At 40.6% G+C, this 18,204-nt stretch overlaps 1 protein-coding gene across 1 annotated transcript in view; it reads right to left on the bottom strand.

The window, feature by feature from the left end:
* NPTX2 (neuronal pentraxin 2) overlaps nt 1–18,204 on the bottom strand; it is a 45,102-nt gene that overhangs the window by 16,890 nt on the left and 10,008 nt on the right. Inside the window, exon 3 of the mRNA XM_068244577.1 lies at nt 8,443–8,687. Within this exon, the coding sequence (XP_068100678.1) occupies nt 8,443–8,687 (245 nt within the window). The remainder of the gene's footprint in view (nt 1–8,442; nt 8,688–18,204) is intronic.

Below are 18,204 nucleotides of genomic sequence, written 5' to 3'. Positions count from 1 at the left end.
AAAATATGATGTGAAGATGAAATATAATTTATTCATATTTTATAGATGACAGTTCCGCCATAAGGTGGAGCCCTAAACTTTTTTTTCCTTTTTTTATGCTTATACATGAGTGATGCATTAAATAGTGATTGCAACATATTTTTTTTTCATTATTTATGAGTACTGTGCCAGGACAGACTGGTGGCTATCTAGGAGTAAATCAGGAAACCATTTTATATTGCACACTGCTCATTTGCTTCTCCCTTTTCTAATGAATAGCTACTGCTTTTTCTTTCTGTTCAGCAAGCTGGATTCTGTATCTCTGTGTTGCATGTGTGGTCTTTACTTTCTACTAGATATCAATATCCTCCAGGTAAGTTTACTCTAAGATTCCATATATGCCCCACTGTCAAGGGGTTGAGACCAGTTAATATCAAGCAGGGGGTTGTGGAGAAGGGAGGACACACAACAGTGTGGTTGTTGAAGGGGTGATGGTATGAGGCCAGGAATGGTTGGGGACTCATGCTACAAAAACAGCTGTTGGTTCAACGAGCTTCTCTCTTAAATCTTCTCAGCTAACTAATTTTTCTCCTCAACTCAAGGAGAACTCATACATGAGATAATTTGAGAGATAAATTGTGAAATAAACATACAATAATCAGGTGTGTGTACGGAGGCGTCCGTGTGACGCACAGATGATTCGCCCACCAGATTGCCTCATCCACAGCTACGGCCATCCTCATGGTTCACTCCGCAGAGGTACAATGGAGCGTCACATTCGGGCGGGGAAGCTCGAATGTGACGCTTCATCGTCCCTCCGCTTCCCACTGCATAGCAATGCAGCCTGTCACCAGCTACACAGCTGACATGTGTCTGCACATGTCTGTACAGCTGAGCCCAACGATGTCGCCCAAGGGGATCAGGTTCTGATTACCGATGAGCGACATCAATAGTTTGGTGTGCACACACCCTAAGTCAGTTAAAGAGAGGAGAATCAAGACTGAAAGTGATCCTTAAGTCAGAAAAAAAATGACTTTTACTCACCTGGGGCTTCCAATAGCCCCCTGCAGCTGTCCGGTGCCCTCGCTGTGTCCCTCCGATCCTCGTGTCCCCGCCGGCAGCCACTTCTGGTTTCGCTGCCAGGAGCCGACAGGCTGGGAACGCGAGTGATTATTCGCGTTCCCAGCCACAATTGCACCCTCTATGCTGCTATATGCTTCATGCTATATGCTATAGCAGCATAGAGGGCGCAATTGTGGCTGGGAACTCGCGTTCCCAGCCTGTCGGCTCCTGACGGCGAAACCGGAAGTGGCTGCCGGCGGGGACACGAGGATCGGAGGGACACGGTGAGGGCACCGGACAGCTGCAGGGGGCTATTGGAAGCCCCAGGTGAATGAAAGTTATTTTTTTTCTGACTTAAGGATCACTTTAAGACCGACAAATTGTGAGTTAAATAAGCAAGGTGAGAAAACTCCTGAAATAATTTATGTGACTCCAGTGTTCAAGTTCTTGTGCCCTACGGTGTGACAATTTTAAAGTGCCCACCATACTGCATCAATTTCTAATATTCAACACAGAGCTCCAGCTTATCAGTGTCCATAGAGTGAACTGCTTTCAACTTCCCTCCTACTGTGTCCAAACTTCCCAATGTCTCCAAATCCAACCTTTGCTTTCTAGTCCACCTCACATTGTGTCACTAGCATTTTAATGGCCAATTTAGTGTACCCCCAGATTTACAAAATGGACAAAAACTGGGATTGTTTGTGAGTGTTGATAGAAACTGCAGAGTGACAAAAGTGCTTTAAGAATCTAGTTTGTCAGATTTTGTATGTAAAAGTGGGTGTTATGGAAACTGACAGCCTTTGTATATAAAAAAAAAAAAAGACATCCAAGTTCCAACGAGTTTTTTTTTTGTTATTTTTGCTCATCTTTAATTATAAATTCCGTGGCCATTTTAGCTTAAAGCATTTAATTGATGTCATGCTCTTAGTGGGATAATCATTTGTAGCTGGGATATTAATGACATTTCTAAAATGCATTCATGCCAAATGTAAAACATTTTTTCCATCTGTACAAATTAATCACAATCAAATTATAATTGGTATATTTGTTCTTGTCATCAGGCATTTGGAACACAGGTCTGCAAAATGACGTTTGACACCGGATCTACTGAACATTTACCGTTAATAAGCAATGGTTGTCAGAAAGCGTCTAACATTAGGAAGGGTTTTCAAATAACTTGGTAGAAATGCTCAATGATAGCCTATAATTATAGTTCACATGCAAAATTGATGCAAATGCTATGCAGCTTGGAAAAGAGCCAATCAAATGTACTTCTTGCCAATTCTGATTGGCCCAATCCCAAGCTGTGCATACACGTTGCATTAAAGAGAAACCATGACCAAGAATTGAACTTCATCCCAGTCAGTAGCTGATACCCCCTTTTACATGAGAAATCTTTTCCTTTTCTCAAACATCTGTATGGCTGATATTGTGGTAAAACCCCTCCCACTGGAAACTGTGAGGACCATGGTCCTGGCAGTTTTCTGTCTGTGAAGCTCATTGCATTGTGGTAAATAGCTGTTTACAGCTGTTTCCAACTGCCAAAAAAGCAAACAGCAAAAATCTCCTTCCAGTGACATCACCTGCCAGCAGTGAAAATGTCACCATGTAATAAATGTCAGAATGTAAATCAGGGAGAGGAAAGCTTTTACAATGGGCAAACATTGACTAAATCATTTATACATAATTATTGTAAAAATGAAGCACTTTTTAATTACATTATTTTCACTGGAGTTCCTCTTTTAATTTATGTTGAAGCTGGAATAATTAGCATCTGATTGAACATTACCCTAATCAGATAAAACATCATTTTTTTTAATCCAAAAGGTGCCCATACATCTGGCGGTAATGGGCATATTTGACAAAGAGACAAATCTCTCTCCGATCAAATCTGATTACAGAGATACTGTATCTGATTGGCTGTCCATTGGCTGTCCATACAGTGCAAGCCAATTCCCGATCAATTTCAGCATGAAATCTCTTGGAACTCCTCCGAGTCCACTGCCTTGATTCTGCCTCCCTAGTATATAAATGTGCCCCCCCGTGTGTGCATATATACTTTACGTGTCGTATGTCACCCACCATGCGGTGCCCATTCAATTTTGGAATCCCGCTGTGCCATTAGTACTATACATGCCGCTGCATGCCTCGTGCTATATCTGGCGGTGTGTATAATACTAATGGAGCAGCGGGATTCCAAACACGGAGGGGCACTGTGCGGAGTGCTACATAGGACAGGTAATGTATAAATGCACACACAGAAGGCACATTTATACACTGGGGTAACAGCGCGGGCATTCGTCGCTTATCCAGATATTGCTTGCCATTACCACCGCACACCCGATTGACCATGATGGCCCGACATCTTGCAGCATGTCCAATCATTACATGCGACCAATTTTGGCCCGAAATTTGTCACATCGTTGATTGGGCATGCTCCGGATGGTCGATTGGCTGCCAAGTCAAAAGATTTATGGCCACCTAAAGAGATAGAACGTTATGCAATAAATATTTTTTCATGAGTTATTCTCTCTGTTCTATTATAGTTTTGTTATTCAAATAATAATTATAATATCATGACCAGTACTTCAGAACCATCACTTGCGGAGAGTAACAAAGCTATGTTCCACGTGACCCTGATGCTTCCTCCTTCTGGCTTGGACTTGTACTGTATGTGGCATTGCTCAGGTATCTGAATAAGGAAACCAGTATTTTAACAGCATCACTATTCTATGATTTCTTTCCTTATCTATAAAATACGTTTTTGGAGCATTTCCAGCAAAACACGTACTTAGAATACACTGCTACTGATTAAATTAACTTATTCTTCTCACCTTATTTTCTGTATTTTTTTACTTGCTGGCTGCTGAATATGTGTTATGTAGATATGGGGAAAAACAGACAAGGTGAGAGAACTCCTGCCAAAACACAACCTTATTAGATACCTAGCCTAGAAAGCTAATGTTCTGCTAGTATGTAAAGCCATCGGGGCCCAAGAAGGCAATGCAGACATCCCCTTCATAACCTATGTTTAAATCTACATTGAACTAATATTTTAACTGATCCCTAAAACCTATTTTAAATACACCTGAGATGGCGGGGCAGATGGGCAGTACCCACGCTACCATAGAAGCCCCATGGCCCCCACACATTGCCAGCCCCCCCTACTTGTGCTCCCTGGGGCCCCTGCAAACTTTTGTCAGCATAGCAACTCACCTGTCCCAGTGCACTGCGGTGTCCATGCTCCCGTTCTCCCCATCTTAATTCCCTCTTCTCCATAACATGTCACATGTCATTATGCAATAGCATGCGCCAGGTCACTGAGAAGAGGCGCCCCTGTGAGGATAAAGATGAGAACGCAGGGACTTGACTTGCTATGCTGACAAAACTGGTGCAGGGGGCCCAGGGAGCACAGTAAATTTGAGGGGCGTCAACCAGCTCAGGGGCCCTGGGGGCTGAATAGGCTGTTGGGGTAGGGCAGGAGAGCTCTCAGGTTCATTTTGCCCCAGGGCCCCATTGTGGCTTGGACTGGTCCTGCAGATGGGACATAGAGGCATGTTCCCTGCTCTATGCCATGCCTCTGGGTCCTCTCCACACTGCCCTAACTCCCCCCCCCCCCCCCGCGCCACACTGTTACCCCCCAGAAAATGGAAATCTACAAGGGATGTCTTTTGCAGGAGAGGCATCCCCCAGTCTGGTGTTAGCAACGCCTCTTCCCCTGCTCCAATAGGCGAGCTCTGCCTCTCCCCACCTCTCCCAGGCCCCTCCCCTGCCTCCTTGCTCTGTACTTTGTGTCGAGACACACAGAGCCAGAGCTGCAGCATTGTGAACCAGAGGTTGTGGCCATTTTTTATTTTTTGCCTGTACATAGGAGCAGTGGCAATTGAGTTGAAACACCACACCCTCTACCCCCCACCCCCGAGTCAGGGAGCATGTTTTTTGTTTGTTTTTTCAACAAAACTCTCCACCTCGTGTTCCCTTTAAAAACAAATAAAGTTCTATCTAAGTCTGTCACATGTATTGTGAGTTTAGGTTACTTTACTGTTATTTTAACTTTTTTGTGTCTCTCTATGGCACTTAAATATGTGGTGCTACGTAGGGTAACTACAAGACCAGTATCAGTGTAGTAAGAAACCTACAGTACAAAACACCATGTGACACTTCCAACAGCTGATTGTTATATAGGTAAATGTTTTATGAGAATTTAGGGGTTAGCAAGTGGAACACAATAGATCAAACCATTCCAGGCAATGATAATATCAGAACCACTTTTCCCCGTGTGCAGCGATCAATAATCAGCTGCATGACGGATCTGGAAAAGGAACATTGATTCTTGTAATATTTATATATCCTTTTACTACTGATGGCACACAAACGAAGATATTATAATTTAGTATACTGTATAGCACCAATATCTTCCGCAGTGCTTTACATAGTATATAGTCTACTCTTGTCCCTAACTATCCCTCAAAGGAGCTCACAATCTCTACCGTCCATAGTCATATATACATTGCAGTCTAGGGCCAATATTTTTCAGGGGGAAGCCAACTAACTTATGTTTATGCTTTTGGGATGTGGGAGGAAACCAGGATGCCCAGAAGAAACCCACACAGACACAGGGAGAATGATCAATATCCTTGCAGATGTTGCCCCGGTTGGTATACCGGCTGGTACACCGGCTGGGATTCAAACTGGGGACCAGTGCCACAAGGCAAGAGGAGAGTGCTATTTTCTACGCCACCAAGACACTAACAGACACCCTGCACAGTGTGTGTGTGTGTGTGTGTGTGTGTGTGTGTGTGTGTGTGTGTGTGTGTGTGTGTGTGTGTGTGTGTGTGTGTGTGTGTGTGTGTTGTTCTACCAGTTACCGAGGGGATATGCACAGAGATTGTGCAAAATTATCTTTGTATTGTAAGCAGTGGTGCTCAGAAAGTTTTCGGATATCCGAACTACCCAGATAATCCGAACTTTTCCCCCTATCCGAACTTTGAATAGCAAGTCAGATATCTTTTAAAATCCGAATAAACTATCCGAGCAATCTCGGATTTCCCATCTGAAATCCGGCAGAATAGTTAGTTCAGATATGCGAGCAGAAGCCAAAATCACCTCCAATGGCAAAAATCCCTTTCGAAGGCATCCAGGCCAAGAGAGAGAGAGAGAGAAAGAGAGAGAGAGGGAAAGAGAAAGAGAGAGAGAGAGAGAGAGAGAGAGAGAGAGACCTCCGAAAGGGTTTTTGCCATTTGAAGAGATTTTTGGAAGCATTTTAAGCCATTTTCAGGTCACTTCCGGTTTTCTATCCGGATATCCAAATCCGGACAGATATTGGGTTCGGATATCCGAGTTTACTCGGATACCAAAAAGTTCGGATTCAGATATCCGATTCAGGCCCAGATATCTGGGTATCCGGATCCGAATCAATTCGGATTTTAAAAAGGTATATCTGAGCACCCCTGATTGTAAGTTTATCTTTCTTTTTGTTTGTTCTTGTGCTGATATTAATAAAGGGATACAAGTGATGGGTCTTAGGCAGGAGGCAGTGGGCCAATGTCAGCCAATGTCTTTAATGCTCTTAATTTACGTTATCTCCTTTTTAAATAATATTTCTGCCTACACTTTATCTCCACATTCAAAAAGGTTTAACAGTCACAAGCAAAGTTTTGCATAAGTTTAGCACCTAATTATGCACATACATTAAAGCATTTCAGCCATTTGCAGGTAAATTAACTTTTCTTGGCATTATTGAGTGATTCATCAATAAAATTTCAATTGCCTCTCATGTGTGGCTTATGGACTGGGTTAAGATCTGAATGCAGTAGACATTTACCGACAACACACATAATGGAGCTGTGCCTTTGTTATATAAAACAAACCTTCAGCTCCGTTCTCCTGTTTTTTTGCTTGTTTTTTTTAGTTCTTGCACAGAAAAACAACAACTGTGTGCCCCCCACCTTTCCCCATCACCTTCACCAGAGCTATTAAAGCCCCAACAACTGGCTATAGATGCTGGTGATAAGCCTCACCACTGCTACCCACTGCTGGTTGGCACAGGACCTTTTTGGGTAACCCCCCTGGCTTGATTGGGTGCTTGGTAATAGTAGTGGAGCTATCTGGTCATGCTGCAATCATTTAAGCAACTGATGTTGCTGGTCATGACCACTGCAGCAAGAAATTCAAGGAGGCTTATTTGAATATTCTGATATGCCTCACTCTACTTTTACACACTTTTGGCAAATGTGTAGAGGGTCTTAGGAAACCCTATACATATTAGGGGAGGTGCTTGTTTGATTTCTACAATTTAAAGTCAAATGAATAGCACCATAAACCCTTACAAAGCCTTCTGAGGAGACCCAATGGCCTCTTTGAATTTAAAGTTGGTTTGCTGCAATGGAGAGATCTGATGGTGGAACAAGGTGATGCAGAGAGGACCGGTCGGGCCTCTTTCACTGTGGGAAGTTAAAGTCACACGTTATAAAAAAATTATATCGCAGACTAACGCACAGCAATACAAAGTCTGTGCGACATTCACAGTGCACACATTTTGTTGTGTGTAACGTGTAGCAATATTTAGAAAATGCTGCATGCTGTGCGTTTAGCAATACATTTGCTGCGTTATGTGTGTTGCACATGCTCAGTATTGTTTTTTTTTTTAATGTAATGCATGCGCCATTTTCGTTCCATCAGTATCTGGCAAAAGCGGCGCACCAAGAGACACATAACACAGTGCAGAATAACGTCCAATTTCACAACCTACATGGGCTGCGTTAGGGGCACGTTGTGCAACTTTAACGTCGCATCAAACGCAACGTCCCACTGTGAAAGAGGGCTAAAGCTCTGTGGGATCCAGCGTCTTTCATCTTCTCAGGAGAGTATGTAACTCTTTTTTCTTGCCCCATTACAGGTACCCTTTAAGTAAATTATTTACAAAGATTATCTGCTGATCGGTCATTGGACATTTATCTCACGTGTGTACGTATCTTAAGGGAGTTTAGCAGAACATGAAACAAGCTTTCTGGGGCACATTTAATTAAACAAATTTAAATACACTTCAGGCAAACTTTCATCTGAAGATCAGATTACATCATAATCAAAGACTAATTAGTCATTTCAGGTAATTAGTACAGCAGACTAGTTTATGCTAGTTTTAGAGATCACCACTAAGCAAGCGGCTAAACTTGTCCTAAACACTTATGGCATACGCAATATTTCATATTAACTGGCATAGAAAACTATCACAGAATTAAACATCATTACTGATACACAGAAAACACAGACCATATCCTTTTTTATATTAAACTAGAATTTTAATTTTGAAATGCAGTATAGTTCAGTGTTTTTTATTTCTTAAATTTCGCTCACTTCAGTGGTTTTCACAGTCAAAAATCAGGCCAAGAAATCACCTACCTTGTCGTTAATTAAAAGTTCAATTGGATGATTCCCCCATTCGATCAGTACAATCTCGTTAGCTTGGCCCTGCACAGCATAGGAAAATGGTGTTCCAATTCCAGGCGATGCGCTGGACTTCAGCCACATACAGATTGTGAAAGCAAACAGCTCAGGCAAAGTCTTTTTAATCTTCCCATACAAGTAATTGGTACGAAGTGGGAGGGAAACCTTAAAATCATCTGGTGATTTAAACGCACTGGTGCCTATTAGGGTACAGAGGAACAGAAGAAAATGTTACAATGCAGGTCTCTGACTTGTGCAGAGTCCAATTACAGAGGGCACTCATTTATTAACATTAGAAAACTTAAAGAAAACATTTGTAATTTTTTTGTACAGTGCTGATGCTAAAAAGAGTTTTTCTTAATACTAGTTAAGTATCAAAAATAAACATGGTATATTAATTTAGCACACCACTTTAAAGTGAAGCATGCAGGCAGGAAACAAGAAAGTTCTGGATTTTCCAGGAATGGACAAGGAGATGCAAATAATTTGGAGTTGATGAAGGTTTAGGCAAATTATATATTCAAATGTATACAGCTTGAAAATAAACCAAATAAATCCCACAAAGGTGGAACTTATTTGGTGGATTTTCAAGCAGCATACATTTGCATACATCATTTGCATAATACTGCATCAGCTCAGAATAATTTGCATGCCGCTGACCATCCCTGACTTTGCTTTTGTAATGTTAGAAACCTGTTTACTGCAACAGTAAAGTTAAACAATATGTTAACAAAGTATTAACGAAACTGAAGTACTTATTTGTAATATTTCCTGTTATTTTTTTTCAATATTAATTTTGGTGCTATACTCAGTCAATCAGTCAATCAATTAATCACAACTGTCCAGTCATAGACCATCCATTGATCATGTGATCACGCATCACATCCAGTTCCAGCTTTATCCTAAAGAGGAGGAGGAATTGAAACATTATCATGTGATCAATATCAACCAGTGACTTAGAAGCCAACAATCATCATTAACTGATGGTATTCAAATTATTCAATTCACTATATTACATATACTGTATTTATCAAAGTAAGGAGTGAGAGTGTGGATTCTATTAACAGAATATTTACGGTAGCTGATTAGATAAATGTGCCCGTGGAAAGATATTATATAAAAAATATATATTATGAGACTCCTTACATACATAGGAAGCGGTGTAACTGCATCTTAATAGGTATGTTTTATCCAAGCCTACAAATATACTTAGTCTGGGAAACCACCCCATCATTGTGCATTGAATGCTGCTGTGTTGTATTCACTTGAATCCCCACATTGACAAAACAATAGCTATGAACCAGCAGTGTTTGCTGTACCAGTCAAGAGGACGATTTGGGGTTCCTTTGCTTAGTTGGCCAATTTACTTGTGATTTAAATTCTTTGAGTAATGTAATCTCCAGGGATCCTGGAAACCTCCTGAAAAACCTCAAAGCTTATCTTTTTCTGGAACAAGACCCTGATACTGTCAGTCAGAGCTAGCTTTCTGGTTCTAGTGTTTGATGAAAAAGATTTACTGGTGTTGTTATGAAACAAGAAAAAGCTATCCAAGCTTATTAATAGCCATTAGGGATAGTCAATGAGATGCAAATGAGATGGAAATAATTCCAAGTTGATGCAAATGTTTATGCTAATTCTATGAAATTAGATAACCATAAAAAATCGGTATTAACTCAGAATGACTTGCATCTTCTATTAGATCCCATAAAGGCTTTTATGATTCAGCTGAAATGTTTGAGGCATAGAGTCAAAATAGAATAGCCTTAACCATTCTAAGGCTTCCTGTCTATGCGTCTGCAATGAGAATTCCCATCACATTGACTGTCTTGACTGCCTAGTAGTTCATTTGGTGGCTGGCTAGTGTACTGGTTAAGGGTACTATCTCTGACATAGGAGACCAGGCTTGGAATTTCGGCTCTTCCTATTTAGCACCTATTCAGTATGGAGTCCTTGCACAAAACTCCCTAACACTGCTACTGCCTACTGAGCATGCTCTTAGTGGCTGCAGTTCTCAGTCTGAGAAGGGAAAAGTGCTTTACAAATATTAGAATTATCATTACTGCTTTAGAATCTTTATTGTGAGCACCAATTTCCCTTGGACCCTTTACCAGTTCATTAAAATGCTTTTCCTGCCCCCTTCCAAGACTGCAGGCTCCACTTCCATGATCTAATAACTTGTCCTAATAAGTGACCTCGCTGATATGCTAAAGGGTCCACATCATATTATAATATGAACCTTTCATGTGATGTCATTTTTGAGAAAGGCCACTTTAAGTCTGTCTGTTGACCGTGTGGCAGATCACCTGATCCAAGGCTAATTCCAACTTCAGCCAAATGATTCACCCAACCCAGCAGTACTTTTTTCTTGTGTCTCCGTCTGTGCAGCTCTTTCTATTAATTTCCTGCATTAATGGTACAGTGCAATTTAAACTCTAAATTCTTTTAAAATGGAAAGTGTAATCTGTTCTACTTTCCAGTACTCTAATAGGGTATAATGGACGATGAGAGGCACTTTGCACGCACAAACACAGGAATGCTTTTATCTGCTTCGTACTACAAAAACCCATTGTGTGATTGACAGAGGTCTGCCAGTGAAGACCAGTAACTACAATATGAACAACGGCTTCATACTCCTATTCATTCTTGTCACATCACAAGCAACTGTACATTTAATATGACAGCACTAATGGGAATTTCCAAGTAAATAAATCATATTTATCATTGGACTGGATTCCTGTGCAGTGTTAACGGCACTGCCTCAGACATAGGAGCCCTGAGTTCAAATCTTGACTCTTCCTATTCAGTAAGCCAGGCAGGACCCCCTAACACTGCTACTGCCCACTGAGCACGTCCTAGTGGCTGCCTCTCGAGCACTTTGAGTCCAAAAGGAGAAAAACACTATGTAAATGTTGGAATTATTACTATTATGTTTGTTGGTGTAGGAAGGTAAAGGACTTCAAGGTCAGCTTTCTTTAAAAGAGAATTATGTGAACAGAAAGAAGGGCATTTCTTTGACCTGCTCCATTCAGAGGCTGTATATAACTAGAATCAGTCAGAGTCAGAGAGTAGAAGACAAAACACTTGTTCAGTATTTTATGGAGAACAATTACAGGTTCTATGAAGAACAATAGCATACAATATGAAGTAGTACATTTAAACCTGTCCAAATTACTCAGAGCTGTACCATTTATATTTCTTCAGTTACACTTTAGTGACCGGAGTTGCTGTCTTGCCTTGATTTAAAGTGGGTAAACACAGAGTGTATAAAATGACCTATAATGATAATTTCCAAGCCAGCCACAGTGTGTGTGTAATTCCTTTTGTCCCACACATGTCCCATTGACTTCAAATCGTTGCCAATTACCAAACTTAAACTAAATATTCTTGATGACAATCTGAATTAATATGGGAATTATTGGGTGGAGAAATGTCAAAAAGTGGGTGGAGCTAAAACAGCCACTCTAAATGTAGCTGTTTTCTATGTTTCTCCTACAGTTATGAAATTGTACATGCTCTTTTCATAGTGGTATAGGTTTCTTGTGCTTTTTAATGATCCCACTTTCCATGCCCCTGGGTCAGCCCACTTTTTCATTGGAAAATTCAAAATGCCACCACTTGTAAAGCTCTGAAGATGAACTCACCAAACTTGGGTAGCATATTCATGGGGTCAACCTTAAAAATGTGGTCATATTTTGTGGATTCAAAAAGTGGGCTGGGTCAATCAGATTTCACCAGTTGACTTCAATGGGAGATTTTATACAGCTATCATTCTCACAGTATTAAAGCCAGAGTCCCCAAACTTGGCAAAGTCGGCCACTGAATGACTAGGTTTAAAAAAGTGGGTGTGAGTAAAGAAATTGTTGCCATTTTTACACTGTTAATGTGTAAAAATGGCACAGTCGGTTACTGGGTATTAAAATTCAGGAAAAGTGGGTGAAGCCTACATCAGCCTATCAAATTTCAGCCACAAATTTTATGCAAGACAATGTTACCAGATGGTCCTCAAATTCTGTCAAAAGGTGACTTTTGTCACAATTAAACAATATCAGATTGGAACAATCAAATTGCACAGTTGGTTCAATCTGATTGGTCCAATCATGCAATGTGATTGGTCTAATTTCACAATTCAATTGGTCCAATCTTATTAGCCCAATATGATTGGTTCAAGTTCCCATTCTGTGACACACTAGCCTAGCTCCACCCATGTCATACTCCAGCCTCTGCACCAATTCAGATAGCATTACATGGGATGTGGTTCTCTCTACTAGTTGGGTTGGTATTGGCTGGATCTGACTGCTCTTTGCCAAGGGCAATCATGTAAGATTATACTTGATGCAGTCTCACATTTTCATTCAATTTTAAATCCCACTATTGGCTAGCTTTAAAAGGAACCTGAAGTGAAAATAAACGTATGAAATAATGAATTGTATGTGTAGTACAGCTAAGAAATAGAACATTAATAGCAAAGAAACAAGTCATTTATTGTTTCCAGTACAGAAAGAGTTAAGATACTTCAGTTGTTATCTATGCAAAAGAGCTTCTCTGAGCTCTACGACCAAATTGGTTGCTGATTTCTGGAGCACTATACATCAAATATACAGTGACAGACAGCTTCTGATAAAGTTCTGTTAGAAGAGAAGTGCGAAGGGTCATTAGCTCTGCAAACCACGCTCTGTACTTTAAACTATAAGACAAAGCAAACTGCAGATGTGAAAATATGATGCAATGCTATTAAAAAACACTATATAACAGAAAATAAAAATATGAGACTAATTTCTTTGCTACTAATGTTCTATTTCTTATCCGTACTACACATGCAATTCATTGTGTCATACGTTTTTTTCACTTCAGTGTCACTTTAAAGAGACAGTTACAAAATCTATGATTGCTATTGACAACAATACAAAGTATTATCAACAGTAAAGACTAACAGGAATAGTTATAATGGCCAGTGATGTCAGTTCCTCGACATATATTCATACTGCCCAGACTGCATGTCTGCATGAGGTTGGTACTGTTGAATGAATCCAGTAATCCAGATGAGTACTTAAATACATTGTGGGCAAAATGTTTCTGAAAAGGCTCTAAATATTTGATTATTCTTTAACCACCAAGATCCTGACACACTGCTGTATTCTCCCTGAAGAATTAGGTCTGCCATGCACACCTACATATCATTCCATGACCTGAGGCCCTAGTTCTCAGAATGCTAAGGGCTATAGTATACAGATGGATCGCTTTTATTAGACCAGCATTACTCTTTATATTAGATAGAAAACAAGATGAGTAATACTTTAGACATTTTAAAAAATAAGTCAAACACATTACTTACCTTTAAATGTGACTGTTATTTGCATATTGTATAAAACAGCAACCTATCTTGTGGCTGCATTGTGTACTGGTTAAAGGAAACATCCGAGGATAAAAAAAAAGATCTACTTAACCAGGGCTTCCTCCAGCCTCCAGCCTTGCCATCTTCTGCGCCTGCGCGAGCATGCGGTCACACTCCCATTGCCGGGATCGTTTTTTGCAGACACAGAAGATGCCTACCTGGTGAGGTTGGCATCTGTAATGGAGGGGAACCCAAGACCAGGGGCTGCAGGAAGCCCCAGGTAAGTAGATTTTTTTTCCTTCGACCTTTCCTTCAAGGACTCTGCCTCCGACACAGGAGACCAGGGTTTGAATCTCAGCACTTCATGTTCAGTAAGCCAGCACCTATTCAGTGAGGAGACCTTGGGCAAGACTCCCTAACACAGGCCTATACTGCCTATAGAGCGCTTTCTAGTGGCTGCAGCTCTAGCGCTTTGAGTCCGGCCAGTAGAAAAGCATAACATAAATGTTATGTGTCTTGGCTATCTTAGTTTTTTTACATGTAAATGTACGACTGGATTTGTTTTTTTAGCATAGTATGTCAGCTTGGGACTCTACACATGGCTTGGAATAGGTGAATCAGAAGTGTTGAGATAAAACTGACAAAATATCCAACACTTTAAGTGTGGAACATACCATACAAAATAATTAGATTGCTTAACGTATAGATGCTGAAAGCTTTTACATCTGTACCAATTCCCTCCACCAATATACCACAAGCAGATCCAGGAGGGATTTTTACTAAATGATGGGCTTTGAGAATTTTTATAAGACCTTCTCACTAATTACATGATCGGAAAACACTCAGGCCATGTACTGAGACTCAGATTCAAATCTTGGCATGTGAAGCAACAGTCAAAAACATGAGCTCAACAAATAAGAGCTAATTTTTCAAGAACATTATTGTTTGGGGGGACTCAGTGAAAGAAAGTTTGTTTTATTACAGAGAATGATTTTAGAGTCTCTTAATGCTATATTCAGTAAAGCTACAACCTGACTAGTAATTGCTTGTGTTTTTCACAGAGAAAGCATTAAGCCCCTGACATAGAAGACCAAGGTTCAGATATCAGATCCTCCCATTTAGTTAACCTGTACCTATTTATTAAGGGGCCCTTGGGCAAGACACCCTTTCACTGCAGGGCGGCCTACTAAACATGCCCTTAGTAGCTCTCAAGCGATATAAGTCCAACGGGAAAAAAGTGCTATACAAATGTTAAAATTATTATTATTAACCTTCTGCCATGATAGGAAACCTGAACTAAAAAAAAAATATGTGGGGGCTGCAAATGGTGATTGCGTTCTAAAATGCTGCTTATCTAGCTGTCATTCTGATCTCCACCACCTCCTGCGTCACTGACCTGTGAACAATCATGCACCGGTGAGATCATATACAAGTCAGAACAACTTGACCTGCTTGTTTTTTTCTTGATCAGAACTCAAAACCTTCTAACAGGAGGGAGAAAATTGGTAATTCTTGGAGCAAAAAACAGCCACATATTTCACTCAGTGCAAGATCCATTTTAGATAGGACAACATCTGCAGCATAATACACTCCACAAAAAGTAATACAAATGTGTGACTGAGAGGCGGTTTTCATTCACGTGTCACCCATAATATTATGGGATTTTATTTTTGTTTTAAAGTCACATGTATACATATTTAGATGGTTTAATTTCCTGAAAAAGTCTATCTCCAGCAAAGATCTTAACCACTTGACCCCCGTCCATACGAATTTCTCCGTCCCTTCTTCCTTCCTTTAACCCCCAAGGATGGAGAAATCCATACTTTCCGTGCTCCCGCCGCTGCCCGCGCTCCCGCTCGCTCTAGCGCGCACTCCCGCTCGTAAACACACCGCCGGCCGCTCGCCCGGAGATCAATGATCGGGAAAATCCATTCCCGTTCGTTGATCTAAGCCCCACAATGATCCGCTGCTTCTCCGCTAAGCAGCGCGATCATTGTGAAAAAAACCCCGTTCCCAGCCTCCTAGTACTTCCTCCAAGTGTCCGGAAGGACGCTTGGAGGTCGTATAAAACAAAAAGTTACTATTGCCATCTTGTGGCCAAATAGTAAAACTACACCCTAAAGCATTTTTCACATACAAATACATTACGTATACACAAAAAATTAACTCATTACCTCCCACACTCCCCATTTTTTTTTTTTGTAATTAAAAAAAATAAAAAAAATTACAATTAAAAAAAATACATAATTAGTTACCTTAGGGACTGAACTTTTCAAATATTTATGTCAGGAGGGTACAACACTGTTACTTTATAAACTATGGGCTTGTAATTAGGGATGGACGCAAAACTGAAAAAAATGCACCTTTATTTCCAAATAAAATATTGGCGCCAAACATTGTGATAGGGACATAATTTAAACGGTTTTATAACCGGGACAAATGGGCAAATACATTTCATGGGTTTTAATTACAGTAGCATGCATTATTTAAAAACTATAATGGCCGAAAACTGAAAAATAATGATTTTTTTCCCACATTTTTCCAATTTTCCCATTAAAACATATTTAGAATAAAATAATTCTTGGCATAATGTCCCACCTAAAGAAAGCCTAATTGGTGGCGGAAAAAACAAGATATAGTTCATTTAATTGTGATAAGTAATGATAAAGTTATAGACGAATGAATGGAAGGAGCGCTGAAAGGTGAAAATTGCTCTGGTGCTCAAGGGGTAAAACCCCTCAGTGGTGAAGTGGTTAAAATACTATCTAAACAATCATATGTTATCTTTCTGTGTGAAATAAAAACTCAGCAGCTAAAAATCCTAAGTCCTAACATTTTAGTAGCATAACTAGTTCTAAACCAAGATAGTCAGTCTCAGGCTGCTGATGGGCTGCTGCTCTTTGTATTATATCATTCTGATCTCTCTCTCCCTTTGCTGATCAGACTGCAAAGGGAGAGATGCACAGCCTGAATCTTTTTGAGAAGACTGCAGCCTATAGCAAAGCAAGTCTGTGGTGCACAAGGAGGCCAGTGTCTGGGCGCCTGCTCAGCTGCTTTAAAAGTGATTTGTTCAGCATAACATAATCAAGAATCTTCTACAAAAACAAAAAAACAAGCTCTATAATTGAGTGCCTAAACAAAAAAAAAACGAAAATATCTGAGCTCACCCATGGTCATTTTAAATGTTTATTACAAGAGCTGCAGCCAGATGTGACAATACCATACATTCTCAGTTAACCCAGTGCACACGTTGACATCATTGTATTTAATTACAGTGGAACTGAACCAGGAGTAAAATAATATTGGATAAGTAAGATGAGTGGGGAAAGTGGGGAAATGGTGGCTAAGAGGGTGGAAGATGGGTGGGGAGTTGGGGTTCAGATAAGTTAACTTCGGGCTCGGCAACTAAGGTTGGGCAGAGAAGCAAGAAGTGTGTGTTACAGGTGTGATTGCCAGCTGTATAGTGATGAGCATCTCAATATCCACTTTGAACCCCTCTGTACTTCCATACAAAGGGTGGAATGTCACTGACTGCTGTGACAGGCTACCAACCCCCCCCCCCACACACACACACACACACACACACACACTTATCAATTCTAAGTACAATGGGAACAGGGTGAGTGTCAGCATTTACAATAAAAGTATAACTGTACTCACATTAATAATGACATTATACTTTAAAGCAAACCTGAAGCAAAAAACAAACAAACTAGAATGAGGCATATTTTATGGGGGATGGGGAGGCAGCTGCTGCATAATTCCGGTGGGGCAAACAGCTATTTAATGTGAACAGCCAATCCAACTGCTGAAGTAGTGTGACTGTTGGTGGTGAACCGGCTGAGGGAAGAAATGGGGAGTAGAAGTATGGCAGCTGTGTGAGTCACTTTGATGGATCTGCCATTTTCTACCCAATTTTTGTATGAATGGGCATTGTGGTATGGATATTCAAAAATGGTGAGGAGATGGAGCATGCAAGAAGGTGATAACATGGATAAAACAAGCAGCATGGATTGAGGAGGTGAAAATCAGTATGGAGGGGGGCTGCTGGCACATTTAGAGAAAGGCAGAGGAGACTATTGAGGTGTCTTCAAAGCAGCACCATGGCCAACACTGTGGCTGGGATGAGCTAGGTGTGGCTGTGTGTTATAAATGTTTGCATAGATAGGGGTTGAGAAGAGGGGAGGGGCTGTTCTGTTTGGGATATTGTCTGCTTCAATAAATGTGATGCTGTACTGTGTTCACTATGCTTTTTCTAAAGTCTTATAAACAAACAGTAACTCTAAAGGTGTCCATACACCTATCAATGTATGGGCAGATCAAATCTGATCATGGAGAGATGTGTAGGCTTCCCATACACTGCTTGCCAATACATGATCAATTTC

Source organism: Hyperolius riggenbachi, chromosome 7 (assembly GCF_040937935.1).
Source record: "Hyperolius riggenbachi isolate aHypRig1 chromosome 7, aHypRig1.pri, whole genome shotgun sequence".
Lineage (NCBI taxonomy): Eukaryota > Metazoa > Chordata > Amphibia > Anura > Hyperoliidae > Hyperolius > Hyperolius riggenbachi.
The sequence above is the reverse complement of the archived record's forward strand: the minus strand, read 5'-3'. Positions and strand labels throughout refer to the sequence as shown.